The sequence below is a fragment of the Schistocerca gregaria genome, chromosome 4 (assembly GCF_023897955.1).
Source record: "Schistocerca gregaria isolate iqSchGreg1 chromosome 4, iqSchGreg1.2, whole genome shotgun sequence".
Lineage (NCBI taxonomy): Eukaryota > Metazoa > Arthropoda > Insecta > Orthoptera > Acrididae > Schistocerca > Schistocerca gregaria.
Window position 1 is genome coordinate 744,348,559 of NC_064923.1, and position 23,294 is coordinate 744,371,852.

The 23,294-nt window shown below is 45.8% G+C and overlaps 1 protein-coding gene across 1 annotated transcript in view; it reads right to left on the reverse strand.

The window, feature by feature from the left end:
* Nucleotides 1–23,294, reverse strand: part of LOC126365963 (beta-1,3-galactosyltransferase 4-like) — a 481,148-nt gene that overhangs the window by 15,272 nt on the left and 442,582 nt on the right. The window contains exon 3 of the mRNA XM_050008759.1: nt 17,977–18,315. Within this exon, the coding sequence (XP_049864716.1) occupies nt 17,977–18,274 (298 nt within the window). The 5' untranslated portion in view covers nt 18,275–18,315. The remainder of the gene's footprint in view (nt 1–17,976; nt 18,316–23,294) is intronic.

The window sequence follows — 23,294 nt, forward strand, 5'->3', positions numbered from 1 at the left end:
TTTAGAGAACCAGCATTTGAGGCTGACTGCAGTACAGTTTTACTGCCGCCAACTTACATTTCGCGGGAAGACCACAAAGATAAGAGAGATTAGGGCTCGTACAGAGGCATATAGGCAGTCATTTTTCCCTCGTTCTGTTTGGGAGTGGAACAGGGAGAAAAGATGCTAGTTGTGGTACGAGGTACCCTCCGCCACGCACCGTATGGTGGATTGCGGAGTATGTATGTAGATGTAGATGTAGATGCTTCCAGGAGACGTGGGAGGCCATGGTATCGGCGTGCCTCGACCAGTACAGTTCTTGTGGAAACGCTATTTACCAGTATTTAGCAATCCGAAAAGGAGATAAAATCAACGAAGTGCAGGTTATCACTTCGAAATTTAAATCTCACTTGCGGTGTTTCGAAACACACGTCGCCTAAGACATCGCCGGTTGCGGTGGCCGAGGAGTTCTAGGAGCTTCAGTTCGGAACCGCGCGACTGCTATGGTCGCTGGTTCGAATCCTGCCTCGGGCATGGATGTGTGCGATGTCCTTAGGTTAGTTAGGTTTACGTAGTTGTACGTTCTAGGGGACTGATGACCTCAGATGATAAGTCCCATAGTGCTCAGAGCCATTTGAACCTTAGACATCGAAATTGTTTTAACACTGGCATGACTGCACTTGTGTGTAACAAGTGTGTAACCGTTGGTTTCCGGACCCGTTTCTCTCCCCCTCTGTCTAGAGGGTGTTCGAAACTTCCCATGACGAACTTCTAGTACTTTGAGAGGGTAGTGAGTACATAAAACCTTAAACAGAAACCCATGTGCAGGAAGGTACCTTTTCCGTGCTACAGCCACTTGAAAACATGTCTGCTTGGTAGATGTGCAACAGGCTGATGTCATTTGACGTCTATCCTGCGTCTCTGACCTGGTTCGAGCCTCACTCGTGTGTCCGTCAGCACCAGACCAATATAGTTGAGTACACGCTTGCAGAGTACACCGACCTAATCCTCCTGAATGGCGAAGCTCGTGGTAATGGAAGAGCTGCTCGTCGCCTTTGTCAGGATCGTTTTCCACAACGTCCGACCCCCGTCGCATACACTTTCCGCCACAGTTACGCAACGGCTTCGAGATAGTGTCAGCAGACGTGACTGGGGTGCTCCAAGGAGACGCCACCCACCCGATTTGGAAGAGACCGTACTGCATCACGGTGGGGAAAGCCCGTCCACAAAAACACGATCTATTTCTTTGACTACTTATGAACAAAACTGTAAAACAAGTGATGCATTGGGTCGCGTCAGCAACAGGTTTTCAAATGGTTGTAATGCGAGAACTGTACGTTTACGATCATGGGTTCCAGTTCAAGACATTATCTACTCACTCCCCTCTGCAAGACCTGTAAGTCTGTTGCGGGAATTTCTGAATACCCTGTATAATAGTCAAACAGCGTGTACACTGATGAGCCAAAACAGTATGACCAAGTGCTGAATACCTTGTTTGTACATCTTTGGAATGTTGTACATTACCGATTCTTATTATCGGGGATCCGGCAGTTTGGTGGTAGGATCGTGGAGGTATGTAGCATTAGACGTCTAAGCACAGGTCACGTAATTTGCGTAAATAACGGGCCGATGACTTATGTATGCGAAGATGGCGTCCGACAGCGACCCAGAAGCGCTCCATAGGATTTGCATCAGGCGAATTTAGTCGCGGAGACATCAAAGAGAGCTCACTACACTGCACTGTAACGTGGTTCTGGCCCCAAGACGCGAAAAACTATACTGCTGAAAGAGGACGTCACCGTCGGGCAAGAGACGAAGCATGACTGGTAGACCACTTGGAAAATGTAACAGGTAACTTAAAGAGACTGACTACACTACGCTTGTCCGTCCTCTTTTGAAGTACTGCTCCGCGGTCTGGGATCCTTAGCAGTGAGTATTAACGGAGTACATCGAGAAAGTTCAAAGAAGAGCACCACGTTTGTATTATCGCGAAATAGGGGAGAGTGTGTCGCCGACATGATACAGGATTTGGGGTGGACATAATTAAAACGAAGCCGTTATTTGTTGCAGCGGAAGCATCTCTGGAAATTTCGATTACCAACTTCCTCCTCCGAATGCAAAAGTATTTTGTTGGCGAATACCTACACACTGAGAAACATCGTCATAGTAAAATAAGGGAAATCAGAGCTCGCACGGAAAGATATAGGTGTTCGATTTTTTCGCGCGCTGTTCGAGATTGGAATAATCGAGAACTATTGTGAAGGTTGTGCGATGAACCCTCTGCCAGGCGCTTAAGTATCCATGCAGAAGGGATGCAAGAGATTCGCAGCTCTCAGCGTGTCTTCCATTACCACCACAGCTGCCATGCAAGTGCAGGAGAATGCCTCCTCGATAAATAGTATGGACAAGAAGGGAATAAAAGCTTTTGAAATGTGGTGCTACAGAAGAATGCTGAGGATTAGATGGGAAGATCACATAACTAATAATGAGGTATTGAATAGAATTTGGCGAGAAGAGAAATTTGTGGCACACCTTCACTAGAAGAAGGGATCGGTTGGTAGGACATGTTCTGAGGCATCAAGGGATCACCAATTTAATATTGGAGGGCAGCATGGAGGGTAAAAATCGTAGAGGGAGACCAAGAGATGAATATACTGAGCAGATTCAGAAGGATGTAGGTTGCAGTAGGTACTAGGAGATGAAGAAGCTTGCACATGATGGAGTAGCATGGAGAGCTGCATCAAACCAGTCTGGACTGAAGACCAGAACAGCAACAGCATATTACTGGTCTCACCAGGCTGCGTCCGTGGCAAGCTTCACGTTTCGAGCCGCCGTCCACCTCGATGAAGGCGTTTGGGGAGAGGATCTAGTCTAGTAAAAATGTCATTTTCCCGAAGAGCCGACTCGTTTCCATCGATCGACTATCGAATCCCGAAGGTCCCGCGCCCACTGTAAACATTGATGATGTTCTTCTAATAATTTCCGGGTATGCAGCCGGATCCCGTCGACATTCTGCCACGATATTTCGGCCCAGAGACGTCCGGCCATCATCAGGTGAGTACACAACCACTGAAGAGCCCAGGTGCAGTCGCGGTATTTATACCGATGATCGGTTGGTAGGACATGTTCTGAGGCATCAAGGGATCACCAATTTAATATTGGAGAGCAGCGTGGAGGGTAAAAATCGTAGAGGGAGACCAAGAGATGAAGGATGTAGGTTGCAGTAGGTACTGGAAGATGAAGCTTGCACAGCATGGAGTAGCATGGAGAGCTGCATCAAACCAGTCTCTGGACTGAAGACCGCGACTGCACCTGGGCTCTTCAGTAGTTGTGTACTCACCTGATGATGGCCGGACGTCTCTGGGCCGAAATATCGTGGCAGAATGTCGACGGGATCCGGCTGCATACCCGGAAATTATTAGAAGAACAAATACGCCGGGAAAATTTCAGAAGTCACATTGATGATGTTGTTGGATGAACATGTGAACACATGGGGTGCTCTACTGCGGAGCTCCATGTTCAACAACGTACGATGAACGGTGTGCTCCGAAACACTTGTGCGTTCACCAGCACTGTGCTTTTTCCGCAGAGATGCCACAGATCACCATCTATGCTACTTTTCAGAGCAGACAAGCCTCCATACTCCACGTTCTGAGAAGAGTCGTGAACGTCCGTCCATTTAACGCCTAGTGGTAGTTTCACTCTCCTACGTGTTTCCGCAGATGCTCACGACAGTAGCACGTGAACATTCGACCACCTTCGCCGTTTTCGAGATACTCTTCACAGAGTCCGCATAATAATAATCTGCCGTTGGCAGAGGTTGAAAATAGCGCTTCAGTTCTAAATTACACTACTACCCATAAAAATTGCTACACCACGAAGATGACGTGCTACAGACGCGAAATTTAACCGACAGGAAGAAGATGCTGTGATATGCAAATGATTAGCTTTTCAGAGCATTCACACAACGTTGGCGCCGGTGGCGACACCTACAAGTGCTGACACGAGGAAAGTTTCCAACCGATTTCTCATACACAAACAGCAGTTGACCGGCGTTGCCTGGTGAAACATTGTTGTGATTCCTCGTGTAAGGAGGAGAAATGCGTACCATCACGTGACCGACGTTGATAAAGGTCGGATTATAGCCTATCGCGATTGCGGTTTATCGTATCGCGACATTGCTGCTCCTGCTGGTCGAGATTCAATGATTGTTAGCGGAATATGGAATCGTTGGGTTCAGAAGGGTAATACGGAAGGCCGTGCTGGATCCCAACGGCCTCGTATCACTAGAAGTGGAGATGACAGGCATCTTATCCGCACGGCTGTAACGGATCGTACAGCCACGTCTCGATCCCTGAGTCAACAGATTGCGACGTTTGCAAGATTACAACCATCTGCAAGAACAGTTCGACTACATTTGCAGCAGCGTGGACTATCAGCTCGGAGACCATGGCTGCAGTTACCCTTGACGCTGCATCACAGACAGGAGCGCCTGCGATGGTGTACTCGACGACGAACCTGGGTGCACGAATGGCAAAACGTCATTTTTTCGGATGAATCCCGGTTCTGTTTACAGCATCATGATGGTCGCATCCGTGTTTGGCAACATCGCGGTGAATGCACATTGGACGCGAGTATTCGTCTTCGCCATACTTGCGTATCACCCGGCGTGATGGTATGTTGTGTCATTGGTTACACGTCTCTGTGACATCTTTTTCGCATTGAACAGTAGACGTTACATTTCAGATGTGTTACGACCCGTGGCTCTACCCTTCATTCGATCTCTGCGAAAGCCTACATTTCAGCAGGATAATGCACAATCGCATGTTGCAAGTCCTGTACGGACTTTCTGGACACAGAAAATGTTCGACTGCTGCCCTGGCCAGCACATTCTTCAGATCTCTCACCAACTGAAAACGTCTGGTCAATGGTGGCCGAGCAACTGGCTCATCACAATACGCCAGTCACTACTCTTGACGAACTGTGGTATCGTGTTGAAGCTGCATGGGCAGCTGTACCTGTACACGCCATCCAAGCTTTGTCTGACTCAAAGCCCAGGCGTATCAAGGCCGTTATTCCGGCCAGAGGTGGTTGTTCTGGGTACTGATTTCTCAGTATCTATTCACCCAAATTGCGTTAAAATGTAATCACATGTCAGTTCTAGTGTAATAGATTTGTTAAATGAATACCCGTTTATCATCTGCATTGTTCTTGGTGTAGCACTTTTAAAGGCCAGTGGTATACTTTATTTTCACACGACTGGTTTCGGACTGTTGTAAGCCCATCCTCAGGTGTCGTATTGCAAAAGACTTGAGATAATTTTCACACACCACAACACAAATTGAAAAAAAAGTTAAAAAGGTTTTGAAAACCACCCTTGGTCAAACTCGCTTATCTCGGCGGATTTCTCTGTTTTATGCCAATATATTCGCTAGGGTTTTCCCCGTCCGTGCCTGGTCAGCTTACATGCTTTTGTTGGAGTTTCACGTACCCGCAACGCCACCAGGCGGCATCCATTCACGCTGTGGGCAGTGGCCATAATGTTTTCGCTGGTCAGTATGTAACTCAGGACATTGTATCATCTGCTAAGTTACAATTAACAACGGTGTATCTACACTGGTGCTCATAAATTAAGGATATGCTGATACATGGTGAAACAACGCTCTGGTTGGCGGTTTCTGGGTTTCAATCACCTCGGAGTATGACCATGGGGTGAATTGACCTGTAGTCGCCGCACGATGGCGCTGGCAGCGGTCCACATATGCAGAGGTGTGTTGGTGCATGTCAGAGTTCGGGGCAGCGAGTAAGTATGCAGACGTTTTCAAACGTGCTAATGGTGACTGTGTATTGGCTCGAAGAACACACACTGATGACGTTATGACGGGTAGAATGATAGGGCGACTGGAGGCTGGTCAAACACAGCAGCCGGCCGGTGTGGCCGAGTGGTTCTAGGCGCTTCAGTCCGGAACCGCGCGACCTCTACGGTCGCAGTTTCGAATCCTGCCTCGGGCATGGATGTGTGTGATGTCCTTAGGTTAGTCAGGTTTAAGTAGTTCTAAGTTCTAGAGGACTGATGACCTCAGATGTTAAGTCCCATAGTGCTCAGAGCCATTTGAACCAAACACAGCAGGTCGTAGCACGGGCCATCCATGTGCCACAAAGTGTGATCTCACGATGATGGCAATGATTCCTACAGACAGGAAACGTGTCCGGGCGCTACAGTACGGGACGTCCACGGTGTACAACTCCACAAGAAGACCGATATCTCACCATCAGTGCCCGCAGACAGCCACGGAGTACTGCAGGTAGCCTTGCTCTGGACCTTACCGCAGCCACTGGAACAGTTGTCTCCAGACACACCGTCTACAAATGACTGAACAGACACGGTTCATTTGCCCAGAGACGTGCAAGATGCAGTCTACTGACCCCTGGTCACAGAAGAGCCCGTAAAGCCTGGTGTCAGAAACACAGTACATGGTCATTGGGATACTGGTGCCAGGTTATGTTCACGGACAAGTCCACGTACAATCTGAACAGTGATTCTTGCCAGGTTTTCATCTGGCGTGAACCAGGAACCAACCCCTTAACGTCCTTGAAAGAGACCTGTTTGGAGTTCGTGGTTTGATGGTGTGGGGTGGGGTGGGGTGGGGTGGGATTATTATTGGTGCACGTACACCCCTGCATGTCTTTGACAGAGGAACTGTAACAGGTCAGGTGTAACAGGATGTCATTTTGTACCAGTATGTCCGCCTTTTCAGGGGTGCAATTGGTTCCAACTTATCCTGATGGATGATGTCGCAGGGCCCCACCGAGCTGCCATCGTGGAGGAGTACCTTGAAACAGAAGATATAAGGTAAATGGAGTTGCGTCCCTGTTCTCTAGACCTAAACCCCACTGAGCACGTCTGGGATGCTCTTGGTCGACGTATCGCTGCATGTCTTCAAACACCTACAACACTTCAGGAGCTCCAACAGGCACTGGTGCAAGAATGGGAGGCTATACCCCAGCTGCCGCTCCACCACCTGATCCAGCGTATGCAAAACCCGTTGTGCGGCCTGCGTACGTTTGCATGGTGATCATATCCCATATTGATGTCGCGGTACATGCAGAGGTAACAGTGGCGTTTTGTAGCACATGTGTTTCGGGACGGTTTTCTCAACTTATCATCAATACCGTTGATTTACAGATCTCTGTCTTGTATATTCCCTATGTGCCTATGCTATCAGTGCCAGTTTTGTGTAGTGCCACATTCTGCAATTATCCTTAATTTACGAGCATGAGTGTATATCAAAAAACCGAAAGAGGGGGGAGGTGGGGTGGGGGGGGGGATTCATACTAGTCACACGGTAAACTCCTTTAATCTTCCATTTTTCACCTGTACCCGAGTTCATCAACGTAACTAAATAATTTCCGATACTCATGGTTAAATCTGCGACGGTCACATAAACATTGTAAATACAAAAAGAGGGGAGGAGAGTTATAAGTTGGCCCAGGAAATTTCTGTAGAATGCATTCGTTATTGCTTTACTCCTGGCGCAATAATCAGTTTTTGCTTACTTACATAATCGCCATGAGAAATCCGGTCTGCACCTCAGAAAACACTGTCATTAACGTTCCGATATACTGAATCGACTTCGCCTTACTCTGTGCAAGGCCATCGGTTTCCACAGACTACTTTAATGCTCTTTACTTACGGCGTAAAACTGGGCTAAGTTTCCCCAAAGATGAGACACTGGGCGCGTATTCGGGAGGATAGGGTGTTCAAGTTCTCATCCAGCAATCCATTTAGGTTTTCTCTGAATGACCTAAATTGGCGAATGTCCAGCGAACGTCATCTGCCAGCGTGCACAGTGCCAACAGTAAAATTCGGAGGCGGTTGCGTTGTGGAGTGGTCGTGTTTTTCATGGAGGGGGCTTGCACCCCTCATTGTTTGCACCTTCTCGCTTCCCACTGTTGAACAGCAATTCGAGGATGGCGACTGCATCTTTCAACACGATCGAGCACCTGTTCTTAACCCACGACTTGTTGCGGAGTGGTCACATGGACTGGCCTGCACAGAGTCCTGACCTGAATCCTACAGAACACCTTTGGGATGTTTTGGAACGGCGACTTCGTGCCAGGCCTCACCGACCAACATCGACACCTCTCCTCAGTGTAGCACTCCGTGAAGAATGAGATGCCATTCGCGAAGAAACCTTGCAACATCTGATAGAACATATGTCTGCGAGAGTGGAAGCTGTCATCAAGGCTAAAGGTGGGCCAACACCATATTGAATTCCAGCATTACCGATGGAGGGCGCCACAAATTGTAAGACATTTTCAGCCAGGTGTCCGGATCCTTTTTAATCAGATAGTGTACAGGGTGTACATGAAGTCCGGGAACACTATCAGTTATTTATTGCACGGGAACCAAACATTGTACAGGTATTATACATATGTGATTTTGAAGAGAAACCCCAAAGTGTTTTTTTTTTTTTTCGATGTATACCGCCAAAGCGTACTTTGGTATTCTGCCGACAGTCAGCACTAGTCGCAATCATGGGGAGTTTCTGTGTGTTGGAGTTCGACAAAACAAGTGTGCTACAGATGTTCAGCGTATGGTTAGAACGAAGTACGCCGGCCGTTGTGGCCGTGCGGTTCTAGGCGCTTCAGTCCGGAACCGCGTGACCGCTACGGTCGCAGGTTCGGGCATGGATGTATGTGATGTCCTTACGTTAGTTAGGTTTAAGTAGTTCTAAGTTCTAGGGAACTGATGACGTCAGAAGTTAAGTCCCATAGTGCTCAGAGCCATTTGAACCATTTCTGAACAAACTGTGTAACAGTTTAAAGCCCTATTTCGCAATTACCGATAATGGACCTAGATGCACTCTTCGAATTTTAGGAAAAAAATTGTTTTCTTTGTTTCTTTTGTGAGGCTCAATACTTTTTGCAGTGACCTAGTAATTGAGCGAACTGGTCGTTGGCTATAACACAAATAATTTATGATGGTTGGGTAAGAGAATGTCTTGTATGATAAACAATAGCCCAGAGCAATCTTGATGCAGCCTCCTGACCAAGGTTTACACGCAACAGATGCTTAGGTCATGGCTCATAGTCAGTCAAGAAATAAACCAGACCCATGCTGGAGTTGACATTTTCATCCTCAACCACTGCCTGCCATTTGGAAAGGATGCATGTACTCTAAGAGCACTTTCCCATTTGTCTCTGTCCCTTGCCGTGAGTTAATTTCCAGTGAATGAGCTCTCTCTCTCAATGTCTGTATTTCCTAAAGTCCTAAAGACGCTTCTCACTCCATCTGATCTCCGTCCTATCCATCCAATATGAAGCAGCTCGTTGTCACGCGGCACTAGGTACAGTGCCTCCACTGACAGTGTCGAGAGCACCAGGCAGCTGCGAAAGCACACTCCTCTGCCCACATCTCGCCACGATTGTGTTATACAGGACATAAAATCCCATCTGAGGCCTGCGATTATTTTTTATGTTAATAATTGGCAACCAATGCTGTACAATCGCAACAAAGATATGAGATGTTCAATTGACTCTTATCACAAGATGTTACGCGTTTCGGGATACACCCATCTTCAGTCATCACGAACATCAACTCCCTCCTAACCAACCAATTGTCAAGGCTGTACGCCTGGTTGGTTGGGAAGGAGTTGAAGTTTGTGATGTCTGAAGATGGGTGTATCCCGAAACGCGTAACATGTAATAAGAATCAATTGAACATCTCATAACATTATTGCGATTGTACAGCACTGGTTGCCAATTATTTACGATTGTGTTAGCTGCGATGCAAAGTCCAAGTGCTCATATGCTGACCGCAAAACATATATTACAGCAACCTCTAGTTAGTTATTTTGATCCTGGCAAGTCAGTGCCCTTTCTGTAAATATTTTGACATGTTTATTCAACGTTACTTCTCGTCTAGGCACATGCCCAAGTGTACTATCTGATCCAAAGTATCCGGACACCACTACGTAATCGGGAATTGACCACTAGAGCCGTATCCGCCAGTACAAAAAGAGGGGGGCAATGTTGTCTTGTGAGTAGAGAAGCATTAACACTAGAATGGATCGGTCAGAAGAGCTCAGTTACCTCGAACGTACTCTAGTCACTGGGTGTCACCTGAATAGAAAATCCATCAGGACACTTCAACCCTTCTGAAGCTGTACAAGTCGACTGGTGAAGTGGTTGCTTAGTGGAAATGCGAAGGTACAACGAGAGCTAAACCAAGATCTTGCACATTTGTTGTGGGACGGAAATTGGCGGATGAGGTGTACATGAACGGATAATTTGAAGACTTATTCAAATTGAGGAAGTCTATGAAACGTTGGTCCACCTCTGGTCCTTATTCAGCTTGGAGTTGATTGATTGAGTCGTTTGATATCGTCCTGAGGGATATCGTGCCAAATACTGTCAAATTGGCGCGTTAGATCGTCAAAATCCTGAAATGGTTGGAGTGCCCTGCCGATAATGCTCCAAAACTTTCAGGAGGGATGCGGCGAACTGCCTGGCCAAGGTAGGGTTTAGCAAGCACGAAGACAAGCAGTACAAGAAATCCTCGCAATGTGTGAGCGTTCATTATCTTGCTGAAATTTAAGCCCACGATGGCTTGCCATCAAGGGCAACAAAACAGGGCGTAGAGAATCATCGACGTACTGCTGTGCTGTAAGAGTGCCGCAGATGACAACCAGAAGGATCCTGCTAAGAAAAGAAATGGCACAGCCCACCATCACTCCAGGTTGTGGGGTCGCATGGTGGCGGAAAGTTTGGTTGGTATCCCACTGCTGTCTGATGCGTGTCCATACACGTCTTCGGCCTGGAATCTCATTGATTGGAGTAGAATTGTCTTCAGTAATGAGTCCCACTTCGAACTGAGCGCTGGTGACTGGTGAAGACGCGCCTCGACACGCTCCAGACAGCGGTGGGCTATCAACTTGATCGTCACTCACCCTATGGCTCGACAACCATAGTTATGGCCTGAGGTGCCATTTCTTTTCATAGCAGGACCCTTTTAGTTGTCATCCGCGCCATCCTTACAGTAATGCAGTACGATGCTCTCCGTCACCTTTAGTTGCCATTAATGGCAAGCCATTTGGGCTTGCATTTCAGCAAGATAATGCCCGCCCGCATACAGCTGTAACTTCTACTATTGAACCCCAACTTTGGCCAGCACAATCGCCAGCTGCATTCCGAATCGAGGACGTTTGGAGCAACATGAGCAGCGCACTCTAAAAGCTCGAAATTTTGACGATCTAACGCACCAATTGGACAGAATTTGCCACGATATTCCTCAGTAGAGCATCCAACAATCCTCTCAATCCACGCCAAGCTGAATAACTGCCTGCATAAGGGCCATATGTGAACCACCACGATACTGACTTGCTCAACTTGTCAAGCTCTTTATCTTTAATAAATCATCCAATATTCTGGAGTAATAATCACTTCTTTATCTGTACAGGGACATCACATCTACCGATTTCAGTCCCATTTGGATAATTCCTTCGTGTGCGTCTTCTCCGAGAGTATTTGTGGCGTTCAACATTCGTCGAACCAAATTTATTTATTATTGTGAACTATGACCTCAACCAGCCGCTTCAGGACTTCAATTTGGCACCTACTGTTCAGGGACTTCAGAGACACTTTAGTGTATTCTCATTTCATAGGCATTTGGACTTTAGTGCTGTGTGAGTTAAGACCAAGAAGATTGTTTTTGTCTATTACTGTTTAAACTAAATTCAGTCGAGAAAGATTGTGTTGTATTGACTGAAATGAACTTGGAACTCATTGCATACCTGGGCCTTCTTTCCTTCACCACCTGTATCTGTTACTTTAGCACTTCCCTTCCCAGAGTTCCAACCTGAACCCATTCGAAGACCCTTGGGATGAGTTAAATCATCGACATCGCTCCAGATCCCCAACTTCCAACATCACAACATCATCTCTGTTCGGCTCTTGAGGAGGAATGGTCTGCCATTCCTCCACAGACACTGAGATATCATTAAAAGTGTTCCACACATACAGGCAAAGGTTTGACAGATACATTAGTCGTGTCCAGTAATAGGTTCAAAATGGCTCAGATGGCTCTGAGCACTATGGGACCTAACATCTGAGGTCATCAGTCCCCTAGAACTTAGAACTACTTAAACCTAACTAACCTAAGGACATCACATGCATCCATGACCGAGGTAGGATTCGAACCTGCGACCGTAGCGGTCGCGTGGTTCCAGATTGAAGCGCCTAGAACCGCTCGGCCACACCGGCCGGCCAGCAATAGGAGTCCAGACACTTTTGATCCGACAGAGTATCTCGTAATCATGTTTATTTTGTGTTATTTTCATCTGATTCAACAGTACAGTACCACTGTAACTTCCTCGTAAACCTATTTATTTAATTACTTATTTATTTATTAGTATCACAGAATGACCCAGCACCTTGGTAACTACGTTAGGCCGTTTGCTTCTAACAATTAGTAACAAGCTCTTAGAGAGACTTTTCGTCTTTTCTACAGCTTCTGTCAGCGATGTTATTTTTCTTGCCTTTTATGAAAAAAAGATGATACATAAAGTACATTTCCGGAAAGAAAAAATATTTACTACATTCGTAAGGAGAAGTAATAGAAGAAGGGAAAGTTTTAGATCACGCAAGATGCCCCTTTACGGAAGCCCTCCCACATGAAGCAGCCAGGTAAACACTTCGAACCTGCTTCACCCGAATTACCATATTCTATTCTACTATGGTTAATACTGTACGTATAAATGTATGTCATGAGATTAACTTACGTGGACTGTCTACGAGGTTTAACACTCCTATTAAATGCGAACATTTTAGATTAGGCTTTACCGTGACTGTTATTAACATCGAATGAAACAGCAAGTTCACTGATACCAGACATACCAGACATTATGTATCACCACGACATTTGTTAGTATAATATGTGTGTATGTTGTCTTACGATTTTTGGAAGAACTTGTGCCACTGTCTAGTCGAGAACCAAAAGACTATTTCAGAACACTGATTTTGGGTTTTTTTGGCTAAAAAGTAAACGTAATACTAACGAATGTAAATACACCTGATGTGGGAGGTTTAAACCTCCGAAGCGCGTCCTGGAAATAAACAAACAGTACTGGCAATAGTAAATTTGTTGTTTCATTCGACGTTAACAGTAGGATTTGTTACTACAATTATTTCCTCCATTTGTCCACGTCCTAAGCTGGAGAGGAGCGTCGGATGGGTAACCAAGAGCCTTGTCTATCCGAAAGGCACTTCTTATGTACCGAGCGAGGTAGCGCAGTGGTTAGCACACTGGACTCGCATTCGGGAGGACGACGGTTCCATCCCGTCTCCAGCCATCCTGATTTAGGTTTTCCGTGATTTCCCTAAATCGCTTCAGGCAAATGCCGGGATGGTTCCTTTGAAAGGGCACGGCCGATTTCCTTTCCAATCCTTCCCTACACCGAGCATGAGCTCCGTCTCTAATGACCTCGTTGTCGACGGGACGTTAAACACTAACCACCACCACCACCACCACCACAAAAATATGTTCAAATGTCTGTGGATTCCTAAGGGACCAAACTGCAGAGGTCATCGGTGTCTAGAGTTAAACATTACTGAAACTAACTTAAACTACACTAATGGCCATTAAAATTGCTACACCACGAAAATGACTTGCTACATACGCAAAATTTAACCGACAGGAAGAAGATGCTGTGATATGCATATGATTAACTTTTCAGAGCATTCACACAAGGTTGGCACCGGTGACGACACCTACAACGTGCTGACATGTGGAAAGTTTCCAACCGATTTCTCAAACACAAACAGTAGTTGACTCTCGTTGCCTGGTGAAACGTTGTTGTGATGCCTGTGTAAGGAGGAGAAAGGCGTACCATCACGTTTCTGACTTGGATAAACGTCGGATTGTAGCCTATCGCGATTTCGGTTTATCGTATCGCGACATTGCTACTCGCGTTGGTCGAGATCCGATGATTGTTAGCAGAATATGGAATCGGTGGGTTCAGGAGGGTAATACGGAACGCCGTGCTGGATCCCAACGGCCTCGTATCACTAGCAGTGGAGATGACAGGCATCTTACCCTCATGGCTGTAACGGATCGAGCAGCCACGTCTCGATCCCTGTGTCAAGAGATGGGGACTTTTGCAAGACAACAACCATCTGCACGAACAGTTCGACGACGTCTGCAGCAGCATGGACTATCAGCTCGGAGACCATGGCTGCGATTACCCTTGACGCTGCATCACAGACAGGATTGCCTGCAGTGGTGTACTAAACGATGGACCTGGGTGTACGAATGGCAAAACGTCATTGTTTCGGATGAATCCAGGTTCTGTTTACAGCATCATGATGGTCGCATCCGTGTTTGGCGACATCGCAGTGAACGCACATTGGCAGCGTGTATTCGTCATCGCCATACTGGCGTATCACCCGGCGTGATGGTATGGGGAGCCATTCGTTACACTTCTCTGTCACCTCTCGTTCGTAATGACGGCACTTTGAACAGTTTATGTTACGTTTCAGATGTGTTACGACCCTTGGCTCTACTCCTCCTCATTCGATCCCTGCGAAACCCTACATTTCAGCAGGATAATGCACGACCGCATGTCGCAGGTCCTGTACGGGCCGTTCTGGACACAGAAAATGTTCGACTGCTGCCCTGGCCAGCACATTCTCCACATCTCTCACTAACTGAAAACGTCTGGTCAATGGTGGCCGAGCAACTGGCTGGTCACAATACGCCAGTCAGTACTCTTGATGAACTGTGGTACCGTGTTGAAACTGCATGGGCAGCTGTACCTGTACACGCCATCCAAGCTTTGTTTGACTCAATGCCCAGGCGTAACAATTCCGTTATTACAGCCAGAAGTGGTTGTTCTGGGTACTGATTTCCCAGGATCAATGCACCCAAATTGCGTGAAAATGTAATCACATGTCAGTTCTAGTATAATATATTTGTCCAATGTATACCTTTTCATCATCTGCATTTCCTCTTGGTGTAGCAATTTTAATGGCCAGTAGTGTAACTTATGCCCGAGGAAGGGCTCGAACCTCCGGCAGGAGGGGCTGCGCAGTCCGTGACAGGGCGTCTCTATCCGCGCGACCACTCCGCGCGGCGATCGCACAACATTTCAAACCCGTTTCCAGCGTATATGTGATCATGGGTCCTTTGAGACAAACTAACGGGTGGACTGTGCGTGCACCAGATTTTGAGGACCGGAGTCTACAGGATATTCAGACGAATCCTAGTGCAAGCTCCAGCGAAGTGGCCCGCCAACATGGTGCGGTTATATGTACCCTGCATGACAACCGCTGCTAGCCTGCTGCAAAGAGTTGGACATCTAATGTCACGTGGATGTGATGCAGTTCTATACTATGTTCCGGTAACATGTGTTGTTATGTAAGTCTGCAGGCTTTCGTCGCCGTTGTCACTGAAGTTAAAATCTTCTGGGTCATTAGGTCGCGTCATGTTTCTTCTAAAGTGTTCGACGTTTCGACCCCTCTGCTGTGATTCTCTTCAGGATCTTTTTGGTGTCCACTACTGCTAGAACACTGTCAGAGACGAGTGTCGCGTCCACTTATAAATGGGGAGTTCTCCAACACGAACGCCAGAAAACTCCCCCTTTATAAGTGGACGCGGCACTCGTCTCTGACAGTGTTCTAGCAGTAGTAGACACCAAAAAGATCCTGAAGAGGATCCCAGCACAGGGGTCGAAACGTCGAACACTTCAGAAGAAACATGACGTGGCCTAATAACCGAGAAGATTTTAACTTCAGATCTGTTGTTGTTGCACACAGACAGTCAATTTCTAGACGCATGTTCACAGGACCATTCTTCCTCCATTTCCAGTCAGAAATCCGTCTCTGCACGAACGTTCACCCTGTATATCTGTATCTGGTGATACTGATGTGTTAATACCACCATTTGTTTCCGTAGCAGTGTTTGAATTTGTGTTGCCCCATGCATCATGTTGTTGTCGCCTTGTATATGGTCGTTGCTGCTTGTGAATCTCGTGCAGCGCTCTTGATATTTCATCAGTGATGCGGCTAAGCATGATCCATGTAGGTGGGTCTCTTAAGTGGAGGTAGGACGCCAAACGGGCCGACTTGGAGCAGGAGAGGCACCACAGGACATTTTAATTTCCACTGTCTATACTTTCACAAATAAATTCATGAAACTCTAACAGAATGACCAGGAAGGATTCAGGATTCATAGTCATAGCACTGGAAGCTCAGAAACGTAACAAACCACTTTTTTTTTTTTTACATGTGAAATTTCATCATTTTTTCACTTACTACTGCCTGCATTTGTTGCTATAGGTACACTTCTTCCTAAGTAAGAGAGATTCTTCGATGGCTTTGTACAGCATACAAACCATAGTTGCAGGTGTATGAAACTCTATAAATTATTTTATTTATGAAAAAAATTAATTAACTGTTACATTTTAAAGATCATGTTTAGAAAAAAACTCAAGTTTTATAGTTAATTATCTCAATTCTTTTTCCACGGTTTTTTAATAGACTTGGAAAATTCTAGAGTTTCGTACACCTGTAGCTAATGTTTGTATGCTACGAAAAATTCATCGAAGAATCTCTCTTACTTACAAGGGAAACTCCCCATCGCACCCCCCTCATATTTAGTTATAAGTTGGCACAGTGGATAGGCCTTGAAATACTGAACACATATCAATCGAGAAAACAGGAAGAAGTTGTGTGTAACTATGAAAAAAATAAGCAAAATATATAAACTGAGTAGTCCATGTGCAAGGCAGGCAACATCAACGATAGTGCGAGCTCAGGAGCGCCGTGGTCCCGTGGTTAGCGTGAGTAACTACAGAACGAGAGGCCGTTGGTTGAAGTCTTCCCTCGGGTGAAAAGTTTAATCTTTTTATTTTCAGACAATTATTATCTGTCCGTCCGTCTGTCCGATGCGAGGTAACTGCGCCGTAGTATGGGGACGCTACACCTAAACAAACATCGAAACACGCGACGTCAGTCGACTACAGCGCACGGAAGAGAGAGTATTCCTGCTAACGAGGCTCCCTGGCTGGCAGTTGACTGTTCGCTACTTTGGACGAGAGTGCATTAAATACGTGAGATGTACTCGTATTCCGTGGGCAATATGAATCCAGTAAATATAGCTCGCGACTTCAATAACAAGGTCAATGAATATTTTCCGAACTGTATGGAATCGGTTGACCTATGACCTTGCGATCATATGTTTCCGGGTCCCATTGGAGAGGCACGTTCTTTCGTCTACTGATCGCACGGTTTAGCGGTGCGGTCGCAAAACACAGACACTAAACGTATTACAGTGAACAGAGACGTCAATGAACGAACGGACAGATCATAACTTTGCGAAAATAAAGAAAGTAAACTTTTAGCTCGAGGGAAAACTTGAACCAAGGACCTCTCATTCCGCAGCTGCTCACGCTAACCACGGGACTACGGCGCTCCTGAGCGTACACTATTCCTGGTGTTGCTTATCTTGCACATGGACTACTCACTTTGTATATTATGCTTATTTTTTCATAGTTCCGCCCAACTTCCTGTTTTCTCGATTGATCTGTGATAAGTTTTTCAAGACCTATCCACTGTGCCAACTTATAACTAAATCTGAGGGGGGTGCGACGGGGAGGTTCCCTTGTTAGGAATAAAGGTGTACCTACAGCAACAAATGCAGCTAGTTATAAGAGAAAAAATAATGAAATTTCACATGTAAAAAAAAGGTATTTTGCTACGTTTTTGAACTTCCACTGCGATGAGTGTGAGTCTTCAATCCTTTCTGGTCACGATGACAAAGTTTTATGAATTTATTTGTAAAAGTATAGACAGTAGAAATTAAAGTGTCCTGTGGTGAGTCTCCTGCTCCAAGTCGGCCCGTTTGACGTCCTACCCCCCTTGAAGGTTACCCCCGTGACTTCGATTTCTGTCATCGGTTTCACGTGTTGTAGAGCGCTGCGGTGACAGCGCGCGACTCACCTGGGCCGAGGGCGGCGGCCGCGGGCTCGCCGCACGGGTAGTTGTTGATGAGGAAGCGGAAGCCGCGCAGGTCGATGAGGGCGGCGGCGTCGCCGGCGGGCAGGCGCGCCAGCGGGTAGGGCGGCGCCGAGGCGGTGGCGTTGCCGGGCAGCAGCAGCAGGTAGGCGGGCTGCGGCGGCCGCGTGGGCGGCGCGTCCCCCAGGCCGCCCGCCGGCCAGCCCAGCAGGCGGTACAGCGACAGGCACAGCGCCGCCGCCGCCGCTCCCCACACCAGCGCCGGCAGCCGCTTCTCCAGCATCGCTAGGCGCGCGCGCCGCCCCCGCCTCCAGCCATGGCCTCCTGGACGGACCGGGAGAGCAGTCAGCGGCAGTGCAGTGAAGGAAGGGCGTAAGCGAAAACGCTGGGTAGGTGGGAGAAAGAAAAGTTCTGTGTGTCGGAGCAGGGAAGTAGAGGTGTGAAGTGACGGAGGGATGGGAGTGACGAAGGGAAAGGGCGAGTGTGAAGGCCACAAGTAGTACAGTGAAGGAGCAGGGAAGTGGAGGTGTGAAGCGTCAGAGGGATGGGAGTGACAAAGGGAAAGGGCGAAGTGTGAAGGCCACAAGTAGTACAGTGAAGGAACAGGGAAGTGGAGGTGTGAAGTGTCAGAGGGATGGGAGTGACAAGAGGAAAGGACGACGTGTGAAGGCCACAAGTAGTGCAGTGCAAGAAGGATGTAAGAGTGGTAAAAGAAAAGGCAGGAGAGTGGGAGTATTAAAGAGACAGGCTAGAGTGTAAATTAGATGTGCAAAGTGAAAGAGGAATGAGAGGGACAAGGGGAAGGACGAAGATGGAAGACCAATAGCAGTGCAGTGAAGAAAGAATGTAAATGGAAAAATCTGGGCAAGCAGGAGAAAGAGAGAAATTTGGTGGGTTGGAGTAGGGTAGTACAGGTGCGAAATGCAGGGCGGATAACAGTGACAAGGGAAAAGGACGAAGTGTGAAGTTCTCAAGTAGTACAATGGAAGAAGGATATAAGAGTGGTAAAAGAAATAGGCGCAAGAGTGGGAGTGACAAAAGAGTGAGGCTGGAGTGGAAAGTAGAGGTGCAAACTGCAAGAGGAATGAGACAAGGGGAGACAAAGAAGAGTGATGACCAGTAGTAGTGCAGTGAAGGAAGAATGTAATTGGTGAAACCTGAGCAAGCAGGAGAAAGAGAGAAATTTGGTGAGCTAGAGTGGGGTAGTAGCGGTGCAAAATGCAAGAGGGATAACAGGGACAATGGAAAAAGGCGAAGTGTGGTTAAAAATGGTTCAAATGGCTCTGAGCACTATGGGACTTAACATCTGTGGTCATCAGTCCCCTAGACTTAGAACTGCTTAAACCTAACTAATCTAAGGACATTACACACATCCATGCCCGAGGCAGAATTCGAACCTGCGACCATAGCGGTCGCGCAGTTCCAGACTGAATTGCCTAGAACCACACGGCCACTCCGGCCGGCAGCGAAGTGTGAAGGTCACAATTAGTACAGTGGAGGAAGGATATAAGAGTGGTAAAAGAAAAAGGCACCAGAGTGGGAGTAACAAAAGAAAGATGCTGGAGTGGAAAGTAGAGGTGCAAAGTCCACGAGGAATGAGAGGGAAAGGGGGAAAGGACAAAGAATGATGCCCACTAGTACTGCAGTGAAGGAAGAAACTAAACGAAAAAACTGTGTGTGTAGGAGTAATAAATTAGATGGGTTTGATTGGAGAAGTAGAGGTGTGAAGTAAGACAAGTGTATGTAGAAGAATGAGGTGAGCATAGGTAGTGTCAAAAAATATGGGAAAAAGTGTTGCAGATATGGTACGCGAGTTGGCATGACAATCATTAAAACAAAGGCGTTTTTGACTGTGGTAAGATACTTTCATGAAATTTTAATCTCCAACATACTCTTCCAGAAGTGAAACTACTTGTTTGCACCTATGCATATAGCGAAAAATCACTGTAATAGAACAAGAGAAATCAGAATTAGCATGGAAGAATTGAAGTATTTTTCTCCCCTGAGCCATTAAGAGAGTGGAATGGTAGGGAATTTTGTGAAACTGTAGTTCGATAAATCCCCTGCTAGACAGTTATTATGAGTGAATTGCAGAGTAGTCGTGTAGATGTAGATGAAGGTCTGTATTATGAGCCCAAAGAAGGAGTCTGTAAAGGTTAAAAAGGCTGAGATCAGTAGCAGTGAAAATGAGGAAAGAATTGCGTCTAGCAAAAGGTGAGAGAGTAGGAGAAAAAGAGAAAGTACATGGACTGCAATTGGAAGTAGAAGCGCAAAGTCCAGAAAGTGCATGTAGAGGAATGTGAAGGGGTAAAAGGAGGGAAGAAGAAGATTTAAGGTCAGTAGCAGAGCAAACAAGGAAAGATGTAGGGGTGGTGAAAGAAATGAGATGGTAAAGATGGAGGGAGAGGGGCCAGGGAGATGGGGCCAGGGGGGAAGGAGGGAGAGGGAGAGGTGGCGACCTGGAGGCAGAAGGTAGAGTCGCAATGTGCAAGAGCTGCGTACATCAGAACAAGGAGGAGGACAAACAAGAAGTAAGACGAGCTTAGTAAATCAGTAGTAAGGAAATGAATGAAGCATGTATGAGTAGCAAAAGAAAAGTAGGAAGTGGCTTTAAATGTCGGAATCCAGCCTACACCTCAGAGACTTGCCATCCTATTCAGTGTGGTGGGGTATGCGTAGATTGCTACTAACTTTAACAAGTTATGAAGTATGAAAAGTATACTTGTATTTTTTGGGCAAGTGGTGAGATGCAGTGCAGCGCAGAGTTGTACTGTGTTGTCTTGTATTCTTCTGGTATTGTTAGGTAAAAAGAAGGAAGCGAGAGGATGAAACTCGGCGTCAGAATATGTCCCAATCCTCTCCAAGCACTACAAGGGTCCGGTCAATTTACTATTCTCATTAGCAGACAGATCTCCATCAAGAACGTCACAAAGTATTAGTCCATGTGGCACTGAAGGGGCGTTTGATATTTTATCAGTAACACTACAGCAAAGTCTGTCGAACGAGTTTGCCATCTAGTGAAATAATGGCGCTGAAAACGTTTTCCCTCTCCACGGTTCGAAACAGTTTATTTGAGCTCTATAGCGTATGAGTGTGACAGCTACTTAGACTGTGGAGACTAGAGGAGTACTCTGAAGACGGTGAAAGAAGCAAAGAAGAGTGTTTGACAGAACAAAACTGGGAGAAGAAAGGTAGCGGGTAAGAAGAAAGGGAGAGAAAAAAGAGCATGAGATAGAAAGATAGTAATATACTGGGTGTTGGACAGTCCTTAAATCACGTGAACAGGAATATTGGGGCAAGAAGAGGAAACCGTTCATCCAGAATACCTGTTCACTGTCTTACCCCCACGTCATTTCAGTATATTACAGTGAGAATGGTAGATCAAAGAAATGGAACATATAGGAGAGACAGATACAAAGAAAAAGAATTAAGAGAAAGCAGGATATTTAAATATGAGAAAATATGGCTGCTTAATGAAGAGTATTATTATTATTATTATTATTATTATTATTATTATTATTATTATCATCTTTTGTGTTCAACACGCAGCAGTTTTTATTATTAGCGTCATTTCAGGTTTTTAATGTTTGACAAATTAGTGAAAGATATAAAATGATATATAGAAGGACTGTTTCATATGCAGATGCTAGAAAAGGTTTAAAAATCTCAATCTTTGTTAGTATCAAGAGAATGGTCCAGCCACTGAGACACATTAAAACATACAGCAGTCCACATAACACTCAAAATTTGAAAATATTTTCCACATTCGAATCGCCCTTCCCAACAAAAAATGGCATGTCATTATCTAGGCGGATTTTCTCACGTTATAGAAAAAGGGGTGATTAAGGATGTGGAAAGGGTTACGACGAGACCCTGCTAAGACTTTCGCATCAAGTGATTTACAGAAATTGCGGAAAACCTAATTAAGATTGCTGTCCAAGTATTTTAACATCGCATTTGCAGGAAGCGATTCCACTAATCTGATCATCGCGCAAGGGGTGCCCTGCAAAATGTCTGGGAGATTCGACAACCTGCTCCTAGTGTTATATACCATAGGTTTGATTGGTGCAGAAGTATGCCACAGAGCCACAGGGAATTTAAAATGGGTCGAGCTAGCTGTAAGCGAAATGTTATTGGCTCAGACGTTTCCAGCCTTTTTCTTAGTTTTTTTTTTTTTAATTGTTCTGCAACTCGTTTCCACTGTGTGTCATCATCCAGCAAACTTTAGATTTCTTTGAATCCGTGTATACCAAATATCGATAATTTTGAAATATTTTCGATATGTATTTCAAAATTATAGATATGTGGTAGACAACAATTTCAAACGTTTTGAAATCTGTCACACGATAACATACTGTCGAAACTAGTTGAAACAAAATAGGAGCTTTGTGGTACATCATAATGTCTTTTATAAAACTATGGAGCACACCTTTGATATATTAGCTCCGTTTGGAAAACAATGCTATTACTAACAGACTGTGAAAAACACTGTCAACATAGTCTATTTCACGTGAAGTTCAGAAGCGCGTGCCACAGATCACGTCAAGTACAGGCAAATCTCGTTATACGCGATAATTACGTTCCGCGAAATCGTCGTGCCAACCGAATTTCCGTGAATCGAGTCATTTTAAATGTAGAATTAGGTTTTGGTTTATTTACATATTAAGTTCAAAACTGAAGCGCTTCTTAGCATATTTACCATCTTCACACGCAAATCCTTTCTAGCTGAAGAGTTGTTGCTAGGTGCTTGTAACACATTTGAAATGTCACACTATTCTGCACAGAACTGTTTAATCGTGAAGAACTTTGAAAGGAATTTTTTCTTTCTCAGAATAGCCCTTCAATTCTGTATTCAGTTCATTAACAAAATACTCACTGAAAATGGCTAAAGTCATCCAACACTTTTTGTTCGATCTCCAATGAAGTCCCAAGCTCGCTCTTGTCAAGTGCCCTAAGACTTTGCGATGGTGGTTTTAATTTGCAATCCCCTGCAGCATTTCCTCCGAAAAGAAGGGTGCATCGGGTCTTCGTAACCCTTAATTGAGGTGCTGCTTTTTCATCAATAAAAACGAACGTCCGGCTAGGCTGTTGTTTCCAAAACAAGCCTGTTTCACCAAGGCTGAATAACTGCTTCGCAATATATATACTTTCTCTCTAATTACTTCTTAAATTCCTAGGCTCCAGCTTCACCCACCTTAACTGCCTCTCCTGTCATTTTAATGTTGTGAAAGCCAAAATGATGCTTGTTGTAGCTATGATTACCAACCTGAGGTGGCCGAGAAAGTTGCTCGATTGTCCTGTTC